The following is a 24,082-nucleotide window of genomic DNA, read 5'->3' on the forward strand; positions in this document are numbered from 1 at the left end:
GGGAGCCCGATTCAAAATGTAATTGGCACACATCAGACCCTCAAGCCAGAATTTGTGAGGCATGTGTTTGCTTTTCAGCATACATCTGTCCATCTCTATGAGAGTTCTATTTTTCCTCTCAGCTTTGCCATTTTGCTGAGGGGTCAGCCTCACTATGAGCTGATGCACAATACCCTTGCCTTTCAGAAACGCATCAAAATCTGCAGACAAGTATTCCCCACCTCTATCTATGCGCAATGTTTGTTTCTTGAGTCCGGTTTCATTTTCAGGCTGAAAAGTGCTTAAACACCATGAACACTTCTGATTTGCGCTTCAGCCCAAAGACCCAAGTGAAATTGGAGTAATCATCAATAAAGGTAACAAAGTAGAGATGACCACCCAATGATGGAGCCCTCATGGGACCACAAACATCACTGTGTATAAGCTGTAATTTGCGGACAGGTTTAACTGAACCATCCTTTTTGAAGGGGAATCTATGCATCTTGCCTAAAATGCACCCTTCACAGGCATGTGGAGGAGGTATCTCAAGAGGTGGCAATGCATCGACCATAGAATGCTTCTGAAGTGTCATCACGCTGTTGTAATGCATGTGGCCATATCGGGCATGCCATAATTCTGCATTTTGCATGGCAGCAGTAGGGGTAGAAACTGCAACAGCATGGGCTGCTCTTTTCTCAAAAAGATCAAGCTAAAGCCCACGCAGCAGAGTACCAGATAATCTTAAGGCATAATCATCTTCCCTGTCTCGGACAGCACATTTGTCATCCTCAAAGATGACCTGAAATCCAGCTCTGTTAAGAGTGGACACTGAAAGAAGATTTTTGGTGATACCAGGCACATATAAGACATCTGAAAGTCTGAAAATTGAGCCATCAATGGCAGTAAGCTCAACATCTCATGTGCCACGTACTGAATATGATGAGTTATTGGCACAAGTGACTTTCTTACCAACGGGAGGTGGATGCAAGGAAGTAAAAAGACACTTCCTAGAAGTGATATGCTTGGATGCACCGCTGTCAAAATACCAAGTGTTCAGCGTTTCATTGACACTGAAAGCAGATGCATCCGTAGAAGAGTCATAACTGCAAGTCAAAAATGCATATGTATCATCATTACCAGTGGCTGTACTATCCTGAGCATCTGGAGCAGCCAGCCTAGAATCTGAAATGCAAGATAAAAAGGCATAATCCTGTCCAACAAAGTTGGCTGCAGCATCCCCACTGTCAGATGCATGAGGAGCTGAATCTGAAAAAGCCATACCGGAGCTGTTTTTCTTCTCGTTTGCAAGCCTTTTCCTACATTCTGCAATGTGATGACCTGGCTTTTTACAGTAGTGACAAAAACCCTTCTTCTTGGGCTTACTTGCATCATTTTTAGCCTTTTGTGAAGGCTGTCCTGACCCATTGGAAGGCTGATTTACTGATGTCTTTGCCTGTCCCTTTGTTTTTGATTTAAACTTTGAGAGCATAGCTTGTTCACCTGCACGTGAAGCCAAGTTTTTCCTGGTCTGCTCTTCCTGAAGCAGAAGTCCTATCAACTCATGAAAAGTGAGAGGATTTGCACCCCCCCTCAATGATAAGTTCAGCGAGGTATGAAAGCTGAGATAAGACTCAGGAAGAGAATTCAGAGTGGTAGTAATCATCTCTAAATCAGGAATAATCTCATCTATGTTTAATAATTGCTCTCTGAGATCCTGTAGCTTTGTGAGGTGGACTGACATGGAGTCACCCTCTTCCATATGTGTATTACTTAACTCTCTTTTCAAGAAAGATACCCTTGCATCATTCCGGGCTGCATACATGCTTTCTAAAATATCCCACGCTGCCTTCGAGGTCTTACACGACCGGATATGCGGAATGATAAATCTTTTCACTGAAAGAGACATGCATGACAAAGCTAAGGCATCCCGTGAATCCCATCTCTTCTGCTCTGGAGTAGTGGCTATAGCTGCACCAACAACTCGTTCCTGCAGCTGCACCCTGTGCACGACCTCTTCCACCTCTTGCTGAGGAGGGGTATTAGGTGCCATACCTATTGGTCGTATCTCACCCCCATTCACATAATCCCATAAATTGCGAGAAATCAGAATATTGCGTACCATAAAACTCCAGAGGGAGTAGTTGGTACCATCCAACTTGTCTTCCTGTGAAAGACCACCGAACTGGAAGTCATTCTCATTTTGCTGGACCATATCTCAGAGAGAGATTTAAGCAGATACAAAACTTAATTCCCTTACTGGGAATGAAATGCACAACTCCCAAAGAACACAGCCAAGCACTGGCTGTAAATGCAACTCAGATTTCTGTACTTGCACTGTCAGAAATCTGTCCAAGCATCAAAAACTCTCCAGAATCTGCCAAAAGTGCTGCAAAACACTTCAAGAAAGGCAGTATGAACTGAAATCTCCAGAAATTGCTCTCCCAACACAAAAGCCCCAAAATAGGCCCGAAATTGCAACCAGAAAGGGGCAAATTGATCAAAAGCCCCAAATGTTGCAAGAATTGCCCTCTGTCTTCAAAAGCCCCAAATTTTACTGCAAAACTGCAGTGTAATAAAAAAATCCCCAAATTTCTTCAAGAAATTGTACTGCAAAACTGAAAGCCCCAAATTTCGAGCTTGAAATTGCAATCAGGAAGGGGCAAATTCACTAAAAGCCCCAAATTTGCAATTTCTAATCAAAAGCCCCAAATTTCAGACCAAATCTGCAGATCTGTCTGCAATGTTTGCTTCACAAGTAACTGTGAACCTGAAAATACCCAAATGACAGCAAAGAACTGCAAGTGTCTGCTGGTACAGTGAGTACAGTCGACCAAGTACGAATGTACGACTGAGTACAGAAAAGCAGGTATAGATCTGCCACACGTGCGGACGTACGACAGAGTACTGATTGTACGGATAGTTACACAGAACCGTACGGTGATGACGCGGGCTGTACGGAAGCAGGGACAATGACCTGTTGTACGGCTTGTACGTGCATGTACGGATGGTGACAGCGAACCGTACGGCAAGTACGGAAGCAGGTATGCGCAGGTGCGAATGGTGACAGCGAGCCGTACAGAACTGTACGACGAACCGTACAGTCTGGCAACGGACTGTACGGCTGAAGATTTGCTGTACGAAATTATTAAATGCAGACTGTACATCGCTTCACTTGTATGGACGACGAGCTGTCCGATGACCATGCAGGTATTGAAGGTACGTAGGCAGTAGGAGCAGTACGACAGGTACATTACGACAGATAGCAGGTACGGCATGGTACTGAAGGTACGGAAGGTAGCAGCAGGAGCGTGGGCTATAGGCTGGAGCTGAACCAGGAAGAAGCAGGGAGCAGGATCAATTGCTCTGATACCAAATGTGAGAGATTGGAGAGAGAGAGAGAGAGAGAGAGCAAGAGAGTGAGAGCTAGAGAGCTGAAAGCTTGAGAGCTGAGTTGCAATAGAAGAGTGTGTAAGAGTACAACTCAAAGAGTGAGAGATAAGGTTTTGTCCTAGTGACAAAACCTATGGTTAGTAGTCACTAACCATAGTTAGTGAACTAACTGCGGTTGGGGGAAAAAACCTCTTAAAGACGGAAAAGTGCCCCTAACTAGCTTATGAAATTACATTCGTCACTGCTGAATTATATCTATAATTCTAACATTTCTCTCTCCTGCTGCAGTCTTTCCCTCTCTACTGCAAAATCTCTCTCTCTCTATTGTTCTAGCCCCTTCCCCTTGCAGAAATCTGCCTTTCTCTACACCTCTATAACAGCAGCAGCTCCTCTCTTACATCCCCTCCCTTGGGATCAGCATTGGCACTCTCTCTCTACAGCTATCACTCCATAAAAGCTTTCTCTCTCTAGCCTATAGGCTGTTTTTCTAAGCTGTTCTCATTCCAGCCCCATTTCCACACTCTCCTCACTCAAGGTAGCTTCAAGGACTTTATCTACAAAAGGGTCAAGTCACGAAGGGAGTCTGTATTGTCAAGTTTATCTCATTTACAGCACTATTTCATGTTGTTTCTACTATCTTTCTAGAAACTAGTGCTTGCCTCTAATGTTGGATGTAAGTGATGATTGTTGCAAGCTTCTTCCTTGTGGATTGGGCAAGCCAAGAGTTGAAACCTGAGCTTGGAGTCCTCCTTTTTGTTGTCTACCTTGTACATATGCTCTTAAGTCTTGTGTCTAGGTCCTAGGCTTTCACCGAGTTCATCAGTTTGGAAGGTGCATTGCACCTTGGTCTTGTATCTCCATTTTCAAGAATAAAGTGAGCCTGGATAAAGGGGGGCCCTCGTCTTCGGCCCTCAATCATATTGCAATTTCCAATTATGTCACTTTGTGTTTAAGCTGTATAAGTCTTAATTCCGACTTAATTGCAATCTCTTAGGTTCAAGTATATGTGTTTGGCAACTCGCAATCATTTCATTCAAACGTCTCTGCAAAAATCCGTTGTCTGAATTGATAGAAAGCACTGAGTAGTTTACATTGATATCAGAGCTTAGGCAGTGGTCCTGTACTCTCTGCTTTCTCTTGTTGAGTCTCTCCTTCATTGAGTCATCTTGTCATCATGGCAGCCAATGGACCTGACCCTCCTCCTAACCTGCATGAGTTGAGTGCTCTCGTGTCAAACATCGCTCAACAGGTTGAAGTGCTGGAAAGCAACCAAGCAGAAACTCATGACATAGGGCCCCAATCCCAAGGAAGAGGCCGTGCGGACAACACCAACTCCAACAAGGAGGGAAGATCATCCTCTTCTTCCCTCCTCAAGGTAGACGGCATCATCGGAGTCCATCTCCTTCGAGACGTCCACGGAGACGAAGGTATGCAAAGCATAAGGTACCTCTTGGAGATAAGCTCTTCAAGTTTACCAAGTACAAGGGAGAGGACAAGCCCGAGGTCTTGCTAGTGGGCAGCTATGGTTAACACTGGACAGCAAGCCCACACCTGGAAGCGCTTCAAGAAGAACTTGATGAGGCACTTCCTGCCTACAGAGTTTAAGAGAGATACAATGGTGCAGTGGGACATCCTCCGCCAACGCCAAGAAGAGAAAGTCAGTGAGTATGTTGATCGTTTTTGGGATACTTTGTTAAAAGTTCAAGCATTCAGTAGGAAGGATAAAAAAGAGCAGCAAAGAAAGTTCTTTGCTGGCCTACGGTATGTCGTTCAGCATGAGGTGGACATTGCCACTCCTACTTCTCTCGAAGACACCATCAACATCGCCTTGAAGGTGGAGAAGAAACAGTCTTTCTCCAACAAGCGGAACGGCAATAACAACAAGCGGAAGTCCCAGGGAACCTCTTCCAAGGAACAAAAGGGTAAGGAGACAGCAAAGGCCGCACCAAAAGAGCAAAAGTCAGCCAGCCATCCTCCTTCGAAGAAAGCAGCCCGCACTTTCAGCTCATTGTCTCCACAACATAAGCAAAAGTATTACTCCGAAGGGCGGTGTTTCAAGTGTGGCGAGCGAGGCCACAACTTCTACGAATGCCCTCAAGCTGCCAAAAACAGCAGCAACAAAGAAGCAGCCCCCAAAAAGCCAGTTTTGGTAGTTAACAAGGTGGAAGCACCTCCATAAAAGGGAGCTGTAAACGACACCCATAGTTTGTTGAAAATATGGGGTCAGGTAAAGGATCAATCCGCTTTGTTTTTGTTCGATAGTGGAGCTACTCACAACTTTATTTCTCATGAGATGGCACAGAACTTGGGGATAGCCCTAGAGGATAAAGGAGAAGCCTTGGAGGCAACCGCAGCCTTCAAGAACCAAGAAGAGAAGGTGTACCCCATCATCGGCAAGCTTCGGGTACACATCCAGGGGTACTTGGATCATCTACCCTTCATGGTGGCACCACTTCAAGGATCAGATGTAATTCTCGGCATGCCCTGGCATAAGCAAGTCAACCCCTGAATCGATTATGTGAAGAATATTCTAACCCTCCAACATAAGGGTAGAGATGTGAGCATTACAGCGGGAGTTTCAGGAAACGCCATTCCTATGGTAACTCATGCACGATCTCCCAATTTGCTTAAGAAAGGAGTATGTTCTTTTCTAGTGTTTGTACGTGATAAGCAACCAAGTGAAGAAAAGTTAGATCCTCTCACAAAAGAAAGATTAGATTTCCTTCAGGAATTCTCTAGTTGCTTCTCTCGGGAACTTCCTAGTCACCTCCCTCTTGAGAGACCAGAGGATCACAAAATTAACATAGGTCCAAGGTCTTCACCTCCAAATAGACCCCCATATAGAGTTAGTCAATCTCAACAAGATGAAGTCTTCAAGCAAGTCCCTCTTGGACAAGAGATTGATCCAACCCAGTAGTTCTCCTTTTTATTCTCCTATCTTACTAGTCCAAAAGAAGGATAAAACCTTCAAGATGTGCATAGACTATAGAGCCTTAAACAAACGGAGGGTTAAAAATCCTTTCCCGATTCCTCGTATAGACGATATCTTTGATCGTTTAGGAGGATTTGAAATTTTCAGCCGCATAGATCTTAAGAGTGGCTACCATCAGGTACGAGTTGTACCTGAGGACATTCATAAAACAACCTTCCGAACCACATTTGGGCTGTATGAATATATGGTAATGCCATTTGGCCTTATCAATCCCCCAGCCATGTTCAATCGGCCGATGGAACGGTTGTTCAGGAACTATAGACAGTCCACTGCCGTCTTCTTTGATGACATCCTCATTTTTAGCAAGAATGAGAAAGAGCATAAGAAGCATCTAAAGATTGTATTTCAAATCTTAGCTGAAAATGCTCTTCACATCAATGAGAAGAAAAGTGAGTTCTTTCTTCCTGAGATTCACTATCTTGGTCACATTATCTCACGAGAAGGTGTCCATATGGACCCAGCCAAGATACAGACAATTGTAGAGTGGCCTGACTTGAAGAATGCCCATGAGGTAAGGTCTTTTCTAGGCCTATGCTCATATTACCGAAGGTTTGTTTGGCATTTTGCTGAACTTGCAGCTCCTCTACATGATCTCACTAAGAAAAATCTTTAGTTCAGATGGACCCAAAAAGAAAAGGACTCTTTTAATGCTCTAAAGCATGCCCTGACTACAGCTCCTGTACTATTTCTCTTACCCAGGATGGTCATGCTGTGGCCTTTGAAAGCCGACGGCTAAGAGATGCTGAACTTCAATATGATATCTATGAAAAAGAACTCTTAGCTGTAATTCATGCTCTCAAACTTTGGAAACATTATCTTTTAGGGATAGATTTTCTTGTAAAAACTGATCATGAAAGTCTTACATATTTTCTAACTCAACCTCTGATCAGAGCCTCTGATCAGAGAGCGACATATGAAATGGTCTACCTTTCTGCAATCATTTCATTTTCAGATACAATATACTCCTGGAAAAGAGAATGTAGTGGCTGATGCCCTTTCTCGTAGACCACGGCTTCACCATATTTCAATTCCCTATCATGATGAGCTAACAGCCCTCAAAGAATTCTATGAGGGAGATGCTGATTTTGCTCAGCCATGGGCACATTTGAAAGATGGAGGCACCCATCATGCCTACCACATCAGGGATGGCTATTTATTCATGGAGAACAAACTATGTATCACAAAGCAGCTTAGATCTAAAGCAATGGAGGAAAGCCATAACCCACCCTATGCTGGTCATAGGGGTATTGTGGCCACTTTTTCAGCCATGGATAAATTTTTCTACTGGCCTAACATGAAAAAGGACACTGCTGCCTACATTTCAGCTTGTCTCGCATGTCAAAAAGCTAAGTATGCGAGAGGAAAACCCAAGGGTTTACTTCAGCCCCTACCCATTCCTGAGAGACCATGGGAACACATCACCATGGACTTCATTACAGGAATTCCCAGGACCAATCAAAATCATGACATGATTTGGGTAATAGTAGATCGATTCAGCAAGCAAGCCCACTTCATTCCTTGCAGAAAGAATCTCAAGGCACCTGAAGCTGCCCATTTATTTATTAGACACATCTTTAGACACCACGGCATGCCCAAGTCTCTAGTATCAGATAGAGACTCAAAGTTCACTAGTAACTTCTGGCAGACTTTGTTTGAGAACCTTGGAACTCTTTTAAGTTTCTCCTCAGCTTTTCATCCTCAAACGGATGGCCAAACTAAAGTTACGAATAGTACACTCTTGGATTTGCTGAAATTTTATGTGCATGACCAGCAAACCTTTTGGGAGAAATTCCTTCCTCTTGTGGAGTTTGCTTATAACAACACAATTCATTCCTCCACTGGAAAAGCTCCTTTCGAAATTATATATGGTAGATCTTTACCAACTCCACTCATGCAAACAAAAGAGAAAATCTTTGCCGCTCATCAATTCGTGAAGGATTATGACTCTGCTTATGCCACGGTTCAAGCAGCCATTCAAAAGGCACAGGAGAAACAAAGAGCAGCTGTAAATAAAAGACGGAGGGCATTTGCAGTGCAAGAAGGCCAATGGATCTTATTGAAATTTGAGAAAGCCCGATTAAAAACCAAAGTGGGCAAAAAGTGCATCTACTTCAAGCTATCCTTTCGATATTATGGTCCTTTTCAGGTGTTGCAGGTAATAAATGATGTCTCAGTCCGATTGAGACTTCCAGAGCATTGGAAGATCCATGATGTCTTCCACGTAAGCTTGGTAAAACCCTTCATTGAGGAACCACCTCAAGAGCCCACACTGGACAATGCACCTGAAGTAGAGGACACTGAGATCTTGTTGATCCCAGAGCAAATTATTATGCATAACTTCACAGCTCCATTGCATGCCCTACATCCATTGTCACGTGCATCATTGAACCAATTAGGTTATCCATCTCAAGTATCATGCTGACCCAAGATCATTCACAACAGTGGAATCCTCAGCATCTCTAGTGCCACTCCTTGTATGGTCTGGAAGAGGTACAGAAAGCTTGCTATCCTCAAGAGGGCAGCGCAACTAACAAGGAACTGTCCTTGGTTGTTGCACTGCTGTACTTTTAGATGCCACCATTTCTTGGTCACGGGATTATAAAGCCTGCAGCCCTTGCTTTCATTGTTGTAGCCTTATCATCAAGCTTGCCTCGAAATTCCTGAGGCAGTGTGCATAGGCTACACAACTGAATCTAATTTCAGTCATATCAAGCTTGATAACGTGTCATAACTTTGAGTGCTTTAGTGGGACAATTGTTCAAAATGTGATTTGAGCACATTATTGCTTCCATCAAAATTTATGTGGCCACCATTTTGACTTCAGCATGCATCTCCCCATCTCCATGAGTGACCTATTTTTCCATTCAGCCACTCCATTGTGCTAAGGAGTGTACCATGAGGTGCATGAAATAAGGCTTCAAGATGGTCAAAAAACTCCTCAAAAGGAGGTAGAAAAAATCCAAGGCTGAGGTTGAAAATGCCACCGCAACCCTGTAGAGGACTCCAAGAAGGGGAAGCCTCTCCATTCCCTAAGGAAAGTAGCCCTCCTAGCAAAGGCCGCTCAAGAAGATCGCTGCATGCTCGTCCAAGTGGCTATCAAAGTATGTATAGTATCTGTCCAAATATTGGCCAAAGTATGAGAGGAGTAGCCTTGGGAATGGTCTACAGCCTCTGTGCATCTGGTCAATACACATTTTTCCTCTTTTGCCCAACTTTTTGTCCAAACCCAAAAGGAACGCCAAATATGCCACCTGCCCCCCCCGTGCCCCCCCCCCCCCCAACACACACACACACCCAAAAAAAAAAAAAACATTGGGGACCAAGCTGCTCATCTTAAATAATTAATATCCTACACATGTTATAGAAAAACAAGAAATTTTGTACACGAATGTCTTCAGTTCAGCAGTCCCAAGCTCATATCACATTTAAATAGCTGTCAGCATACTCCGTATCTAGATAAATCCAAGAACATGCCCAGATTCATGCTTGAAAAGGAAAAAAAAACATTGCTTGGACACAGCCCATAAAAGTACCTTTCGGACATTTTCAATCCAAGATGCATCCACAAGCCACTTTCTTTGGCTCCTAGGTGGAGGTGTGGAAGCCACAAGAGTCAGAGATCCTTGCTGAAAAGGATCATGCATTGTATAGCTGTCATCTGCAGCACCTCTTACAGTCATCCAAGCGCTGCTATTCGAGGCATCTTCATACCCTGGGCTGCAAACCAGCAAATAACAGGCTCAAATCTAGTTCAGAAAACTAAAGACCATTTCTTGGATTAGAAAAATCAAGGTGCAATCAATACATTTGCATTTTATCTATAGACCTACAACTTAGCATATATTTTTGTAGATATGTATGAATCAAAGCACAATCATTTTGAGCTCATACACACACACACACGGAATAATATGCAACTATACACCTGTGTAGAATTAAACATGTATGTTTGAGCTGATACACACACAGGGAACAATATGCAACTATACACCTGTGTAGAATTAAACGTGTATGTTTGAGCTCAGCTTCTGCCAACAACTTTAATTGTGCATCAGCAAGTCATCAAATGAGCAGCACTTCTCCCTGCTCTGCCACCTCCTAGCTTGCTCCCCTCTTCCCCTTCCTGCCTGCTTTCCTCCGCCATGCCCTTCCTTCCTGCCCACTTCTTTTTTGCTTTTGTTCTCTCCCCCATCAGCCTGTTAAGCCTGTCGACAGCCCATTTCTTGGATTATCGACACCCCTTTTGGCACTGTCTGCACTCGCAGGCTTCCCGCCCTTCCCTGCCTGCCTTGGGCTAGTAAGCAGACCATCTTAGGCTGGTATTTGAACCAGCACAGGGCCATTTTGGGCCGCACCTCTGCTTTCCCAGCCCTTTCCACCACTCTTAAGGGTTCTTCCAGCCCTGGTAGCTGTTAGTGAACAAAAGCCCAAACACAGCCCCCCCCCCAAACACAAAACCCCCTGCGGCCTGCAAAGGGTGTTTCAGCCCCCTCGGCACCTGCGTCCTTTGTGGTCTGCCCTAGGTCCTCCACCCGCTTTTTCAAACTCCTTCAGGCTGCTTCTTTTGGGGTGCCCACAGGCTTCAGACACCCTCCCCCCTTTTTCCCTCTTTCCATCCCTCATTTTCTCCCTTTCCATCCCTCCTTCCTCCCCTTTCCATCCCACCTTCGCTTTTGCCCCTCATTTCCTCTTCAAGCTAGCAAGTGACGGTTTTTGTTTTGACGGAGGGTCTTGGATTCTGGAGGCCACCATTAGCTCTAGAAAAAAGGGCTCCCATGGTGAACAACCTTGACACATCAGCCATCTAGGTTTCCCTTTCCCTAGAGGACAAACAACAAGTGCAAAACATTGTTCTCTCTTCAAACTTGAGCAATGGTGGACACATTGTTGGCCTCAACCCCGCAAGAAGACATTGGTCCAAGTGATCCTAACCCTAGACAATGACCACATTCAAGTTGTCATCATCTATGGCAAGGGGGTTTTCCTACTTGAGCTTAGTAGGTGAGATGGGCTAGACCTCGATCGTGTGTGCTTTGGTTATCCTCTGCATCGTGTGTGGTCTATGTGTCTCTGGCTCCACAGCTGCACATCGTCTCTTCTTGCTGATCCACTCTACCCTCATATCAGCTAGCTCCTCTCCTCCACACCACTGTGTCCTCAGCTGACTCAAATGCGTAGAAATCTATGACATGTCTCTGTCTCCTATGGCACCATCACCTCCTTGTAGGCCATCTCCTGGTGGTTCTAGTGATGCCCTATAGGCCATGGTATGTGCCTTGTAGGCATAAATATAGGCACTTGTAGTGTTAGTGCCTTTTAGGCCACATAGGACACTTAGTCCTATGTGACACCTAGGACACTTAGTCCTAGGTCTAGGTACTTCAACCTTGTACTCCTTTGTTTTTCATAATCCAAGTTTGACATGACGGCTAAGACTTGTGCGACGCTTTGCTACCTGCACTCTCTCTCTCTCTCTCAATCGATCCTACAATGGTATTAGAACCCAGATTTGCACCAGCCTCCTTTTTCGTACAGTCTGTACGACTGTACGGACGTCCCTTGTACCCACGTTGTACAACCGTACGGCTCCGCTCCGTACTTCTCCGTACTATGTACCTGCACCTTACAACCATCGTACTCACTCGTTGTACTCACATCGCCATACACAATACCTGCAGAGTACCTGTTCCGTACAAGTATCTGCAAAGTATCAATTACGTACGTTGTACCCATGATGTACCTCATACCTGATATGTACTTGCGTCGTACTTGGTCTGTACTTCCTTCACCGTACAACCGTATAAACCGTACCTACATCGCTGTACATCGTACATTGGATACCGTGCCGTCGTACAACTGTACGTACAACTGTACACCGTACACTCCATACATTGTACTTTGGATCTGTTCCGTACATCCGTACACTATATATGCTTCCGTACAGTTGTACTTGTTTCGAGAGTTCCGTACAGATGCATTTTTGTAGTCAATTTGTGGACAGCAAGTCCTAATTTTTGACAATTGCAAAACTTGAGGCTACTTTTCGGGATTTGGTATACAATTTCTATTTTGATTGTACTACATTGAGTCACTTTTGCAGGACATTGAATTAGATTCGCATTCATTGGGTCACATTTGCAAAAATTTCAGCAAAATTTGGGGCTTCTCTGTATTTGCCCTCTTTTTGGCCTATTTGCCCTCAATAAATTTGGGGCTTTTGCCAAATTTGCAGTTTTTGCAGTGAACATTGCATGCCATAGTCACATTTGGGTTAGATCTACATTTGCCCTTTGATTTGGGTCAGAAATTTGCAGATATTTGCTGTCATTTTTTGGACAGCCAGCTTTTTGCAGTGATAGCCTTGAGGCTTTTGGGTTTTCAAGTCTCTTTCAGGGTATCACATTTGCTATGGCTGGGAACAATCAGGATCTATTTGGTGTTCTTCGTGAAGATGATAAGTTGAATGGCACCAACTATCCGATGTGGTCTTATCTCATGAAACATATTCTTGTTGCAAAGCATTTGTGGAATATTGTTTCTGGGGTTGATCTGAGGCCAGTCAATGCTACAGTGGTTGCCTCTACTGCTGGTCCTTCTACAGGGGGTATTCCTCCTAATGCCTCATCTTCTAGCACTCTTGCTACTACTCTTCCAACTCAGGAACAAACAAGATGGGATGCAAGAGATGCAAATGCAAATTCATGTATTGCTTTATCATGCAAGAGAATCATTATTCCACACATCCGCTCTTGCAGGACAGCAAAGGATGCTTGGGATAAATTGGCTTCTCTCTATCAAATTCGTAATGAGGCACGTGTTGCATATTTGAGAAGGCAATTACAGGAAGTCAGCATGAATGAAGGTGACTCTATGGATGCATACCTGACAAAGGTCAAGGACCTCATGGAACAACTTGCCAACATTGATGAGGTGGTGCCAAATTCACAGCTTGTCAGTACCACATTGAATGGACTGCCATATACATATCAAGGGTTTGCTACAACCCTTCGATTAGTGGCCATGGGTAATCCAGATCACTATTCTTTTGATAAGCTAGTTACTTTGCTTTTGCAGGAAGAGCAAAGTAGGGCTAATAGACAAGCCATTATTCCTGATCATGCATTTGCTTCACAGCAACAGGAAGAGGCAAGACTTCCAAGCCTATGGGCAAGCCAAAATCTGCGCATAGCAGCTGCAATTCCTCCCATGCATCTAAAAATACAGCAGATAAGTCAAAGAAGAAAAGATGCAACTATTGTCGCAAGCCTGGACATGACATTTCAGAATGAAGGAAGCGCATTGCTTCGGAGAAAAAGAAAGCACGATTGACAGTTAATGCCTCTCATGCTATTGAATCCCATGAGCCAGAAGATGCTTCACATGCACATGCTCTTCAAGATTATTGGGCATGGGCTGTCCATTGCTCATTTGATCCCTCCAAAGCTGATGCATTCTTTACTGCTAATGATGCTCAGTCCTGGTACTTTGATAGTGGCACTTCCAAGCATAACATCTTGCAGACAGTTGTTTCATTCTTTAGCTGATGCACCTCGAGGGGGGACTGTCACATGTGCTAATAATGCTTCATATGCTGTAAAAGGAATTGGAGATGTGCAACTCACATCCATTTCAAGCCATCCTGTCAATCTGACAAATGTTCTTTTTGTGCCTGGAATTGAAGTCAACTTGATTTCAATTTCAGCAATTGCCACTTCAGGTTTCAGAGTTATTTTTGATGGCTACAGATGCCTAGTTTATGATCTTCGTGATGACAATGCCATAGTTCTCACTGGCACTTTGCAAAAAGGGCTTTATCACCTTGATCATCACTTAGCTGCACTTTCTATTGAAGCATTTGCTATTTCAGATTCACAGCTTGCTGAAACTCAACTATGGCATGAGAGAACGGGCCATCTCAATTATAGAGCTCTTGCAAAGCTACATTCACAACAGATGGCAAATGATGTATCTCAAACTCACACAGTTTCCAAACATGTGTGTGGGGGTTGTCTTTTGGGTAAGATGCATCGATTTCCTTTTCACCGGTGGGTCTACAAATTAAAAAGAAAATCTGATGGCAGCATAGATCGATACAAAGCCCGTCTTGTTGCAAAAGGGTATGCCCAACAACAAGGCATTGACTTTGAGGAGACATTTACTCCCACATCCAGGATTACTACCATTAGATGTGTCATTGCCATTGCAGCCCATCATCATTGGCAAGTGCACCAATTTGACATCAAGACTGCTTTTCTTCATGGGGATCTGTAGGAAGAAGTCTATGTCACACAACCTCCTAGCTTTGAGGTTGTTAAATAAGGTATGCCGGCTTAGAAAAGCCCTTTATGGATTGAAGCAAGCACCCAAGGCATGGTATGCCAAAATTCATGCACTCTTACTATCCCTTGGTTTTCAAAATAGTCCCACATAACCCACTCTTTATGTCCGTGGGAGTGGATCTGATTTTTTAGTGCTGCTTTTATATGTGGATGATATGCTTATGCTCATCACGGGCCCAGATACTCAGCAAATTGCAGCTTTCAAGGCTGATTTGCAGCAGATTTTTGACTTGTCAGACATGGGACAGCTCCATTATTATTTGGGCATTCAGTTTGCTCATGTTGAGGGGGTATCATGATGTCTCAGTCCAAGTATATTAGACAGCTCCTTTATCGTTTTCAGTCTGAGGATTGCAAGCCAATCTCTATTCCAGTGGACCCTGGCTTCAAATTCTCAGCTCATGATGGGAGCCCACCATGTGATATCACTCTTTATCAGCAGGCTGTTGGATGCCTTATTTATTTGTCACACCAGACCTGACTTACAGTATGCAGTATCTCAGCTCAACAGATTCATGCACATGCCCACAGTGAAGAGAGTCTTCAGATATCTCAGAGGCACTCAGGATTTAGCTCTCTTCTATGGTGATCAGGGTTCACTTACCATGCATGCTTACACGGATAGTGACTGGGCAGGATGTTCCGACACCCTTCATGTATCTCTTGGCTCAGCAAGAAGCAACCAACAGTTGCCACACCTAGCTGTGAGGCTGAGTACAGGACAGCTTTCACCGCTACAGTAGAGTGTGTTTGGCTTCGACAGTTACTTACAGATCTTGGTATTCGCCAGACATCCTCCACTATTGTCTACACTGATAGCCAGAGTGCTTTGGCCATTGCACATAACCCAATGTTTCATGCGTGTACCAAGCATATTGAAGTTCACTATCATTATGTTCGGGAGCGGTTGTTAACAGGCGACATAGAGTTGTCCTATCTTCCCACAGAGGACAACATAGCAGATATGTTTACAAAGGCACTTCCTCGTTCCAAGTTCGAAGTCTTCCGACAGGCTTTACACTTGGTTCCCTTTACTTGGTTCCCTTTGTTACATGATCTGACATCCCTTGTACATTCATAGGTGGCTATATCCTTCTGGATGAACATGTGCCACCATGACCAAAAAATACCAGGTATTTTGAGACGTTTCCACAGTACTTCAGCCCATCCCATGGAGGGGGGTTTGTAGGTCATCTCCTGGTGGTTCTAGTGATGCCATATAGGCCATGGTATGTGCCTTGTAGGCATAAATATAGGCACTTGTAGTGTTAGTGCCTTTTAGGCCACATAGGACACTTAGTCCTATGTGACACCTAGGACACTATCCTAGGTCTGGGTACTTGTACCTTGTACTCCTTTGTTTTTCATAATCCAAGTTTGACGTGACGGCTAGGACTTGTGCGACGCTTTGCTACCTGCACTCTCTCTCTCAATCGATCCTACACTCCTGCCATCTGATTTGTCTCTGTAGGGTCTCTCTATATTGCCACATCTCAATCAAATAGAGGCAAACATGACTCTATGGCCCAAAACCATCCCTCTTGAAAGAGATGACAGTATTATTCACGGATCTCATAATGAACTGGGCAAGTGCATAGGAAATTCACCTCTACCAATGTGCAGTCTCCAAATCCACTGCTCTCTAGGTGTGTCTCCAACTCTCCTTGCCTTGATCCTCAGCTAATGTGACGAGACCTGCATTTGTCCAATGGCAATCCTCAATGTATGTGAGACTCGTCAGTCCTCCAAGGTATTGGGGCCCGATAATCATCCCATCCTCCGATACTCTCAAAAAACGATTGCGATATAGCTGGATCTTGGTGGAAAACTCTTGGTCTCCATCCTAGCTCCATGGCGTATACAACTTGATACGGTTGATCTTATCTCGTGGGATCAGAGGGGATAGCGCTGTACTAGAAGGGGGAAAATGGTCCATGTGAATACCCTGACTAGCAAACCATGTAGATATATGTGCATACCACGCCATGTCTCTGCTAGTCGTCTAATGACTCTGCTAGTCTCGATAGTCTCTAGCTAGGCAACGTCCAAACCCTGTGAAAGTATGTCCTCGTATAAGAGATGGCATCAATCTAGAGTGGTGTCATGGCGAACTCTGGCTATACAATCTAATGGGAGATTGAGGGTTTACTTTGAATCATCCTGGACCCCATAATCACCTGTAGCCTCTAAAATCTCCACCAGTCAGTGATTGGGAGATCACCTCGCCAAAAGGGTGCTGCATACACCTCTAAAATCTAGAGTGGTGTCATGGCGAACTCTGGCTATACAATCTAATGGGGGATTGAGGGTTTACTTTGAATCATCCTGGACCCCATAATCACCTGTAGCCTCTAAAATCTCCACCAGTCAGTGATTGGGAGATCACCTCGCCAGAAAGGTGCTGCATACACCATTGCCTGTCTCACTAGTGTATCAAACAATCATCCCTTCATTGCGGAGTCCTAGAAGTGTGCCTAGAAGCACTGTTGCTCTAGCCAAGCCAGAGCTCCCAGACCTTGTGTATGCCATGCACTGGTTGCATGTATCGTTATGAAAATCAGTCCCATAAAGACTAACACACACACATATATATGCCTTCAAGCTCCACTTTCCGAGAACTTTCATCAGGGCTCTGATACCATGTTAGACTTCATAATCATGTGTATACTTCACAACATTCATGTGTATGTGTGGACTAGCAAATAGACTATGCTCAGAGACAAATATAGAAGCAACACTTTATATTTCCATCCGTCCACAAACTGGAAAAGATACAATACCAAAAGGTTCTCTTGCTATATGCCTACCACCTCTAGATCTCTGAGCCCGCGTGCTCCACCTCGAGCTTGTGTAGTTTCTTTGTCCATATCTCAGCGCCTTACTACCCTGGAAGACAGCCTAGGCTTTATCCAGTGATCCAACTTGCTCTTGCAAGCCAGGTACCTACTTGTCTTGTGCTGCCCACATGGCAGCCCATGTGGCAGCCCCATGCTTATCTTCTCTCTCTGGTCCGCCCCCCCAATGCTCTCCTCATATGGGGACTCACCATCCATATTCCAACATGAACCCCTCCCACCAGGCCAACCAACAGGGCAAGTTGGCCAACCAGAAGGTCAGCCCACCTCAGCCTACAGAAGGCCTCCATAGGGGCAGCTCTGTGGCTCCAAGGGCAGCCACGCCAGTGTAACCAAAAAACGCGTTTCGGGGCCCCGAAACGTTTCGGCGAAACGCCCAAAACGCAATGTCTTGGGAGAAACGCCCTGGTATAAAATAGTCGTACGCGTGATTTCCAATGCTGTTTTTCTGCTTGCATCATTTTGGTCATCGATTTGTTGCTTTTGCTCCATGTCTTGCTTGCAAATCACTCCTACACTCTCTACTCTACCCTCCCTTGCTAAACCCTCTATTTGCCCTTCCTATTCCCTCTACCATAGCTGGTATAGTCGCTCGGACTCTCTTCAGCCTCTCCATCGCTCTTTGAGATGTAACAATGTATTTGAGAGCTCTTTTGAGAGCAAGAGAGAGAGAATCTGGAGGTAAATATTGTATAATATATATAATTTATGAAAAAATGCATTTTCTACCACGTTTCTAGGCGAAACACTTGTCAAAACCTGGAAACGTTTCTAGAAACGCGTTTCTCAGAATGTTTCTAGAAATGTTTCTTGTGACAATGAGCCACGTAGGCCCCCAACACTGCCCAGCGAAATGCGCCAGAGAAACGGCTGATATATGGCAACCAATGGGCCCAAATGGACCCTCAGGTGGGGCCTCCACAGTGGACATGTCTACTCTCAGCCCTAGCCTACTCTACTCTCATGGGGGGCGGGCACACACGGGGTGGGGCACACCCACAAGCAAGGCCCTCTCTCTCTGTAGAATCCCATAAAATAGAATAGATGCATCTTGCAAGAGGTGTGAGAGCACAATGAAAGTAATATGTTGTTCTCTATTGTGATTGTAAGAGAGAGGACTCTCTCTTATAGAAAGGGGGTGAAGGTAATACCTTCCCTACATAGTGGCAATCAGGGCAATCAGCCCCTACATCAGTGGGAATCAATCCTTACATTAGTGGGATTGCCTTTGTCTTACATCATCACTTAGGTCACACACTAGACACATCATAGCACTTGATGTGCCTTTAAAACACACACAAACACACATGTGACTCCCCTAGATGCACACATGCACCATAGAGCAAGCCCTTGATCATACTTATCCAACATACCCCCCCTCAAGGGGTTGCCTTTTGCAGTGTCAAGGATACATCTAGTCTCATAGTTTCTGATGCCATCTCATGGTGGTCAAGGATAAATCTATGGCTAGGATCTCATGCTAGCAAGGGTTCCCAAGGGTGTGAGGTTCACAGAAATGGAATAGACAAAACACATATCACATGGTCTACATCATATGGTGACCAGAGGTGATTTACATAACATATTCTTTTTGAGGTACTACTCCAGGCAGAGAACCTCAAAATTTGACCAAGTGATGATTAAAGAAAGACAAAGTGCCTAAAAAGCATAGTCTTCATTTTCTTCATTTGCTGATGGAGTACTTCCTTCATCCAGATTTGCTTTGTTGTTGAAGTAGTCCTTCTTCATAAGAAATGCTTGATTCTCTTTGTTGTTCTTCATGGAATAACGCATTCCCTTTTCCAATTGTAGGCAAAGGAACAAACTTCCCTTCATCAATGTGGTGAAAGTATGAGCCACTTAATCCCAAAGCTAGGATAGCAACAGCCTTCTTGTCTTTGATCAACCAATTAGCTTTTTCTTTTGTAGACTTCTTTCCATTCACAACATTCCATATCTTCTTTTTCATAAGCATAAACTCAGCTTTTGTTTACCAAATATGGAAACTAGTTCCATTAAACTTATCAGAAAAGGTCTTAGCTTCCATGGCAAGGTCTTACCCGAGGGCAGTGTCTAGTGCCTTACAAGTGAAAATATGAGCAATAAAAAGTATTCCTTCAAAGTACAAGCATTTAGTGTAGCAAAGGCTTGCAACCAAATTCCATACTACAAAAGATAATGGAAATGATGCTTTCACTTGCATGCTTCATAGAGGTGGCTAAATGAAAGTATTCCAAGCAAATCCAAGTATAGCAACTTAAAGGAAAGCTGTAGCCACAGTTGTACTGATGCTATTCAACACTTTAAAACATCAGAAATGCTAAAGTAGCATCTAATGTAGCATCAAACTCACAACATTGTCAAAACTGTCCAAAACAAAGACCAGAACTTGGAGGGTGCAATTCTCACAGCTCATAGCTCTATTCAAGGGGATTTTTATGCAGGAAGAAGGGCCTTATACCAGAGAAGGGCTACCAGCAAGGAGGGGCAAAATGTTGCACCAGGTCGCCCTGTAGATACTTGAGAAAACTGACTGGTTTTTCGTCTGTTGCGCCTCCATCTCTTGACCAAATGAGCTCAGATTTCAACAGCAGCTTCCCTTCAATGTCATGCAGCTCGGGCTTAGAGGAATTTGCAAAAGGATAAGCACAGAGGCGGCATTGCGCGAAAGTTTGTCAAGGAGTGTGAGTGTTGGCGTTGCGCGTACAGTCGAAATTTCTCTGAATGCTTGCAGCTGGAAGTTCACCCATATGTGAGGAGTCTGCAGCTCAAAGGGTTTGGGCAATGGTCACTTGAATGCAGAGAACAGAGCTCTCCAAGATTTGGGGAAGAAGGAGGAAAATGGAGAAGATGAAGAAGTTTTAAGAAACTAGTAGTTTTATGCTAGAGATAGCATCTAATGCTAGACTAGGCTAGATCTAGAACCTAAAGCTCTGATACCAAGTGTAGAATCCCGTAGGATAGAATAGATGCATCTTGCAAGAGGTGTGAGAGCACAATGAAAGTAATATGTTGTTCTCTATTGTGATTGTGAGAGAGAGGACTCTCTCTTATAGAAAGGGGGAGAAGGTAATACCTTCCCTACATAGTGGCAATCAGCCCCTACATCAGTGGGAATCAATCCCTACATCAGTGGGATTGCCTTTGTCTTACATCATCATTTAGGTCACACACTAGACACATCATAGCACTTGATGTGCCTTTACAACACACACAAACACACGTGACTCCCCTAGATGCACACATGCACCATAGAGCAAGCCCTTGATCATACTTATCCCAACACTCTCTACCATGCGCATTAGGAGATATTGACCTCCAACACTCTGCCAGGATCCCGATCCAAGTCACCTAGAGGAGGATGCCTCCCTGCTTGGAGAACTCCATGATATCATCATGTATCATCTCATATGGACTATGACCCTCTGTGGTGACCTCATGTGCATTGGATGATGTATCCGAGGGAAAGTAGCACACACCAATGAAAATGAAGCGTGCCTCGAGTCCATAGTCACAACAAAACGCGTTTCTTTGGGAAAGAAACGTTTCAAAACGTTTCTATCCCAAAGAAACGGGGCCAAGGGTAGTATTACTAGAAATTATACATGTTTAGCATCATTTGAACATGCCATATATATGTGGGACATTTTTAAGACATTTTTGGCTTCGTTTTGAAACGTTTCTAGTGACTATGCTCGAGTCACTGTACTTAGAATCCACATGTGTCATTCATGCTCCTCCGTCCACATGATAAAAATGAAACGGACAACTACACCCCCAGAACCTCATATCCCACTATCTCTCATCATCTCCTTCCCGAAAGCCAACTTCAGGTGCATTCTATCACTGTGGGAAGTCCTCTCTATCAACTCTCGTGTGCCTCGGTGTAGAAGACCACATCTCAGCCAGTGTAAGTCTCGGAGAACCCCCTAGGGTTAATCCAAAGGGTGCCATTGCAATTCCACACAGTCATACCCAATTGTTCTGTGACCCTATCTCAGAAGCCCGCCAATGCCATCATGCGCTATCTGTACCCCTCTCTCCTTTATGTCTATAGTTACTTTGCCATCTCTGTATGCAGCCCATTTTTCCTACTGCCTCGCTTCCGTCACTCACACCATCCCCTCTCTCCGATGCTCTTGCTTCAAAAGCATGAGGTCATCATCCAAATATGTCTTGGTTCCTTTCTCATGAATATGGGCCTATTTGCTGCTGTCCAGACTCTCAATACCATGGGCCTTGTCGGAGCATCAGCCTTGCCAACTCTCCACGCTGCTTCAAAAGTAAGATTGACATCCATCTTAGTGATCAGTGCTTTGGCACCCGCCATTGGAGTATCACCTGTTGATAGGCCTCTAAAAAGGACATTTAAGCCTTTACCACTACTCTTCTTCTCCTCTGAGGCATCAGAGATGAACTCCTTGGGGTCTGGTGTGCCCCACTACCTCTTTCCATTCCAACCTTTTTGCCTTCCTTTTTGTTCTGTTTGAAGATCTTGTAATACTTTGCATGACTTATTTTCCTCTTGTGCCTCTAGAGTCTTCATCTGTTCTTTGAGTATGTTCAGCTCATCATTAAAAGGTGGCTGAACTTCTCTGTCTTCAAGTTGAGTGCGTGTCTTCAGCACCTCATGTTCTACTTTAAGGTTGGCAACCTGAGTTTCCAGCTCCTTCATCAATGAGGCATCCAACGCTTCTGCTTTGCAAGCCTCATTGCATCTTTGAATGCCTTCACTGATCCCCTGCTCACCACTCTTTTTAAAGCACTTCGCAATGCACCCACGAACATGAGCACTTTTTGTTTCTCTATAGAGCATAACGTAATGTGATGGCGTGTCATTGCAAACTACAAAAACCAGGCTAGCTCGAAGTGCCACATGAGATCTCAAACTGATTCTTGTCTTCGTTGCTGAACTCTTCCAACCAACATATTCTCAAGCTCACATAAAACCTCTTGCTTCTTAGGCTCCATCTCTTCTCAAATTGCTCAAAAAATACCTCTATTTAGAGGCAGTTTTCCTGTTTATATCCCAAAAATTTCCCACTTGCAATTTCCCCCATAAAACTCCCATCAACACATCTAAAATATGATCTCCCACCAAACTCCCATGGGACTATATTCTCCATGAAACTTCCCCCGTGGGAAATTCTAGGCAAAAAATCAACCTTTATTTGCAAAAAACAAAAATCAACCAAATTTCTTGCAATTACATAGAAATGGGCCATATTTCGTTTGCACACCATTTCCATCAATTTTTTAGTCAACTCTGTCAGCTTCATTCCTTGTCTCCAATCTCGCCCAACATGCCGCTTCTCCAAATCCCTTATTCAGGCTCTCACATCGCCTTCTTTCAGTCCATTATCACGTTGCCAATTCTTACCACAATTAAGCCGCAATCATCTTCTATCATTTGCTAGCTTCGAGCGACCACTTGTGCCTGGCATCAAGCATACATTGCTTTCTTCCAAGCTTCCTAAATAAATGCTTCTTTGTCGATCTCTATCATCCATCCAAGGTGTTATTTAAAACATAGCCCATCAATATTGACCAGGTCACCCATTTCTACCCATCGCTTGCCTGCCAGCGTGTGTGTCGATTCCCTCTTTTGGTTTTGAATCTGAGTTTACGGGTGAGCAGATCATAGGGCTTTTGCCTGGCAGTTGATGCTTTGTATGCCTTGAGGTAGTGTGGTGCCAAAAAAAGCTGCCCTTCCATTCCAAGAAAAACATTTTTAAATGTGCGATGCAAGCAAGGGTGAAGGAGGAAGAAGGCCAAAACCAAAACTCCAACAAAAACTGCACATCCATTCCAAGAAAAACAGTACACAGAGTATTCACACCTGTACAATGTATGACGTCATCCTCTTCCTGCTCTCTCTCTAGAGAAATTCTCAAAATCTCTCCACCCTCTAGATAGTTCCCTCTATCTTATTTGCACCAAATCTTAATTTTCTTCAACTCAACCACTCTACCCCCCCCCCCCCCCCCCGTCCATGAGAATGCAACCCTGCACAAACACAATTAATTTTGTAACTCGAGCTCCCATAGCCCGATTGATGTGAAATGGGTCACATTTTGAGAAGCTCTCCGGACACCCCACCTCCCTCTAGACTCCGTAGCAATGGTGGACTTACAAAACACCCTAGGACAGCCTCCTGCACTAGTGTCACTAAAAACCATCAAACACCCTAGATGGCCTTCAATTAAATTTTCACCTAACACCGCTATTGTAGTCGATGATCAGAGCTGTTCGAGGGATTGCACTTTAAAAAGCTGACGAGGGGACAGTCGCTGGCATGGTAGCCACTAGTGGTTGATGTTGCAACGCATATCGCTGATGTGTAGCTCCTGGCCAACTGAGGTGGCAATTTATGCTAGCCCAGGTTGTAGCTAGGTCCGATGCCTACATGACAGCACCAGGCAATGTAGAGGAGGGGGGGGCAGGGGGGGTGGGGAGGGATATGATTGTGACCCAAAAGATGGCAACAGTCAGCTAGGTGCTTATACTCAGATGGCAGTAGCGCCAAC

The 24,082-nt window shown here is 44.3% G+C and overlaps 1 protein-coding gene across 2 annotated transcripts in view; it reads right to left on the reverse strand.

The window, feature by feature from the left end:
• The window catches only part of LOC147884277 (uncharacterized), a 67,002-nt gene that overhangs the window by 15,592 nt on the left and 27,328 nt on the right, over positions 1-24,082 (reverse strand). For both annotated transcript variants that reach the window (XM_087398444.1, XM_087398443.1), the window contains exon 3: positions 9,895-10,078. In XM_087398444.1, coding sequence (XP_087254570.1) covers positions 9,895-10,078 — 184 coding nt within the window. The remainder of the gene's footprint in view (positions 1-9,894; positions 10,079-24,082) is intronic.

The sequence above is a fragment of the Dipteris shenzhenensis genome, chromosome 27 (assembly GCF_047967505.1).
Source record: "Dipteris shenzhenensis isolate YYH24624 ecotype China chromosome 27, Dip_SZ_1.0, whole genome shotgun sequence".
NCBI classification, from domain to species: Eukaryota; Viridiplantae; Streptophyta; class Polypodiopsida; order Gleicheniales; family Dipteridaceae; genus Dipteris; species Dipteris shenzhenensis.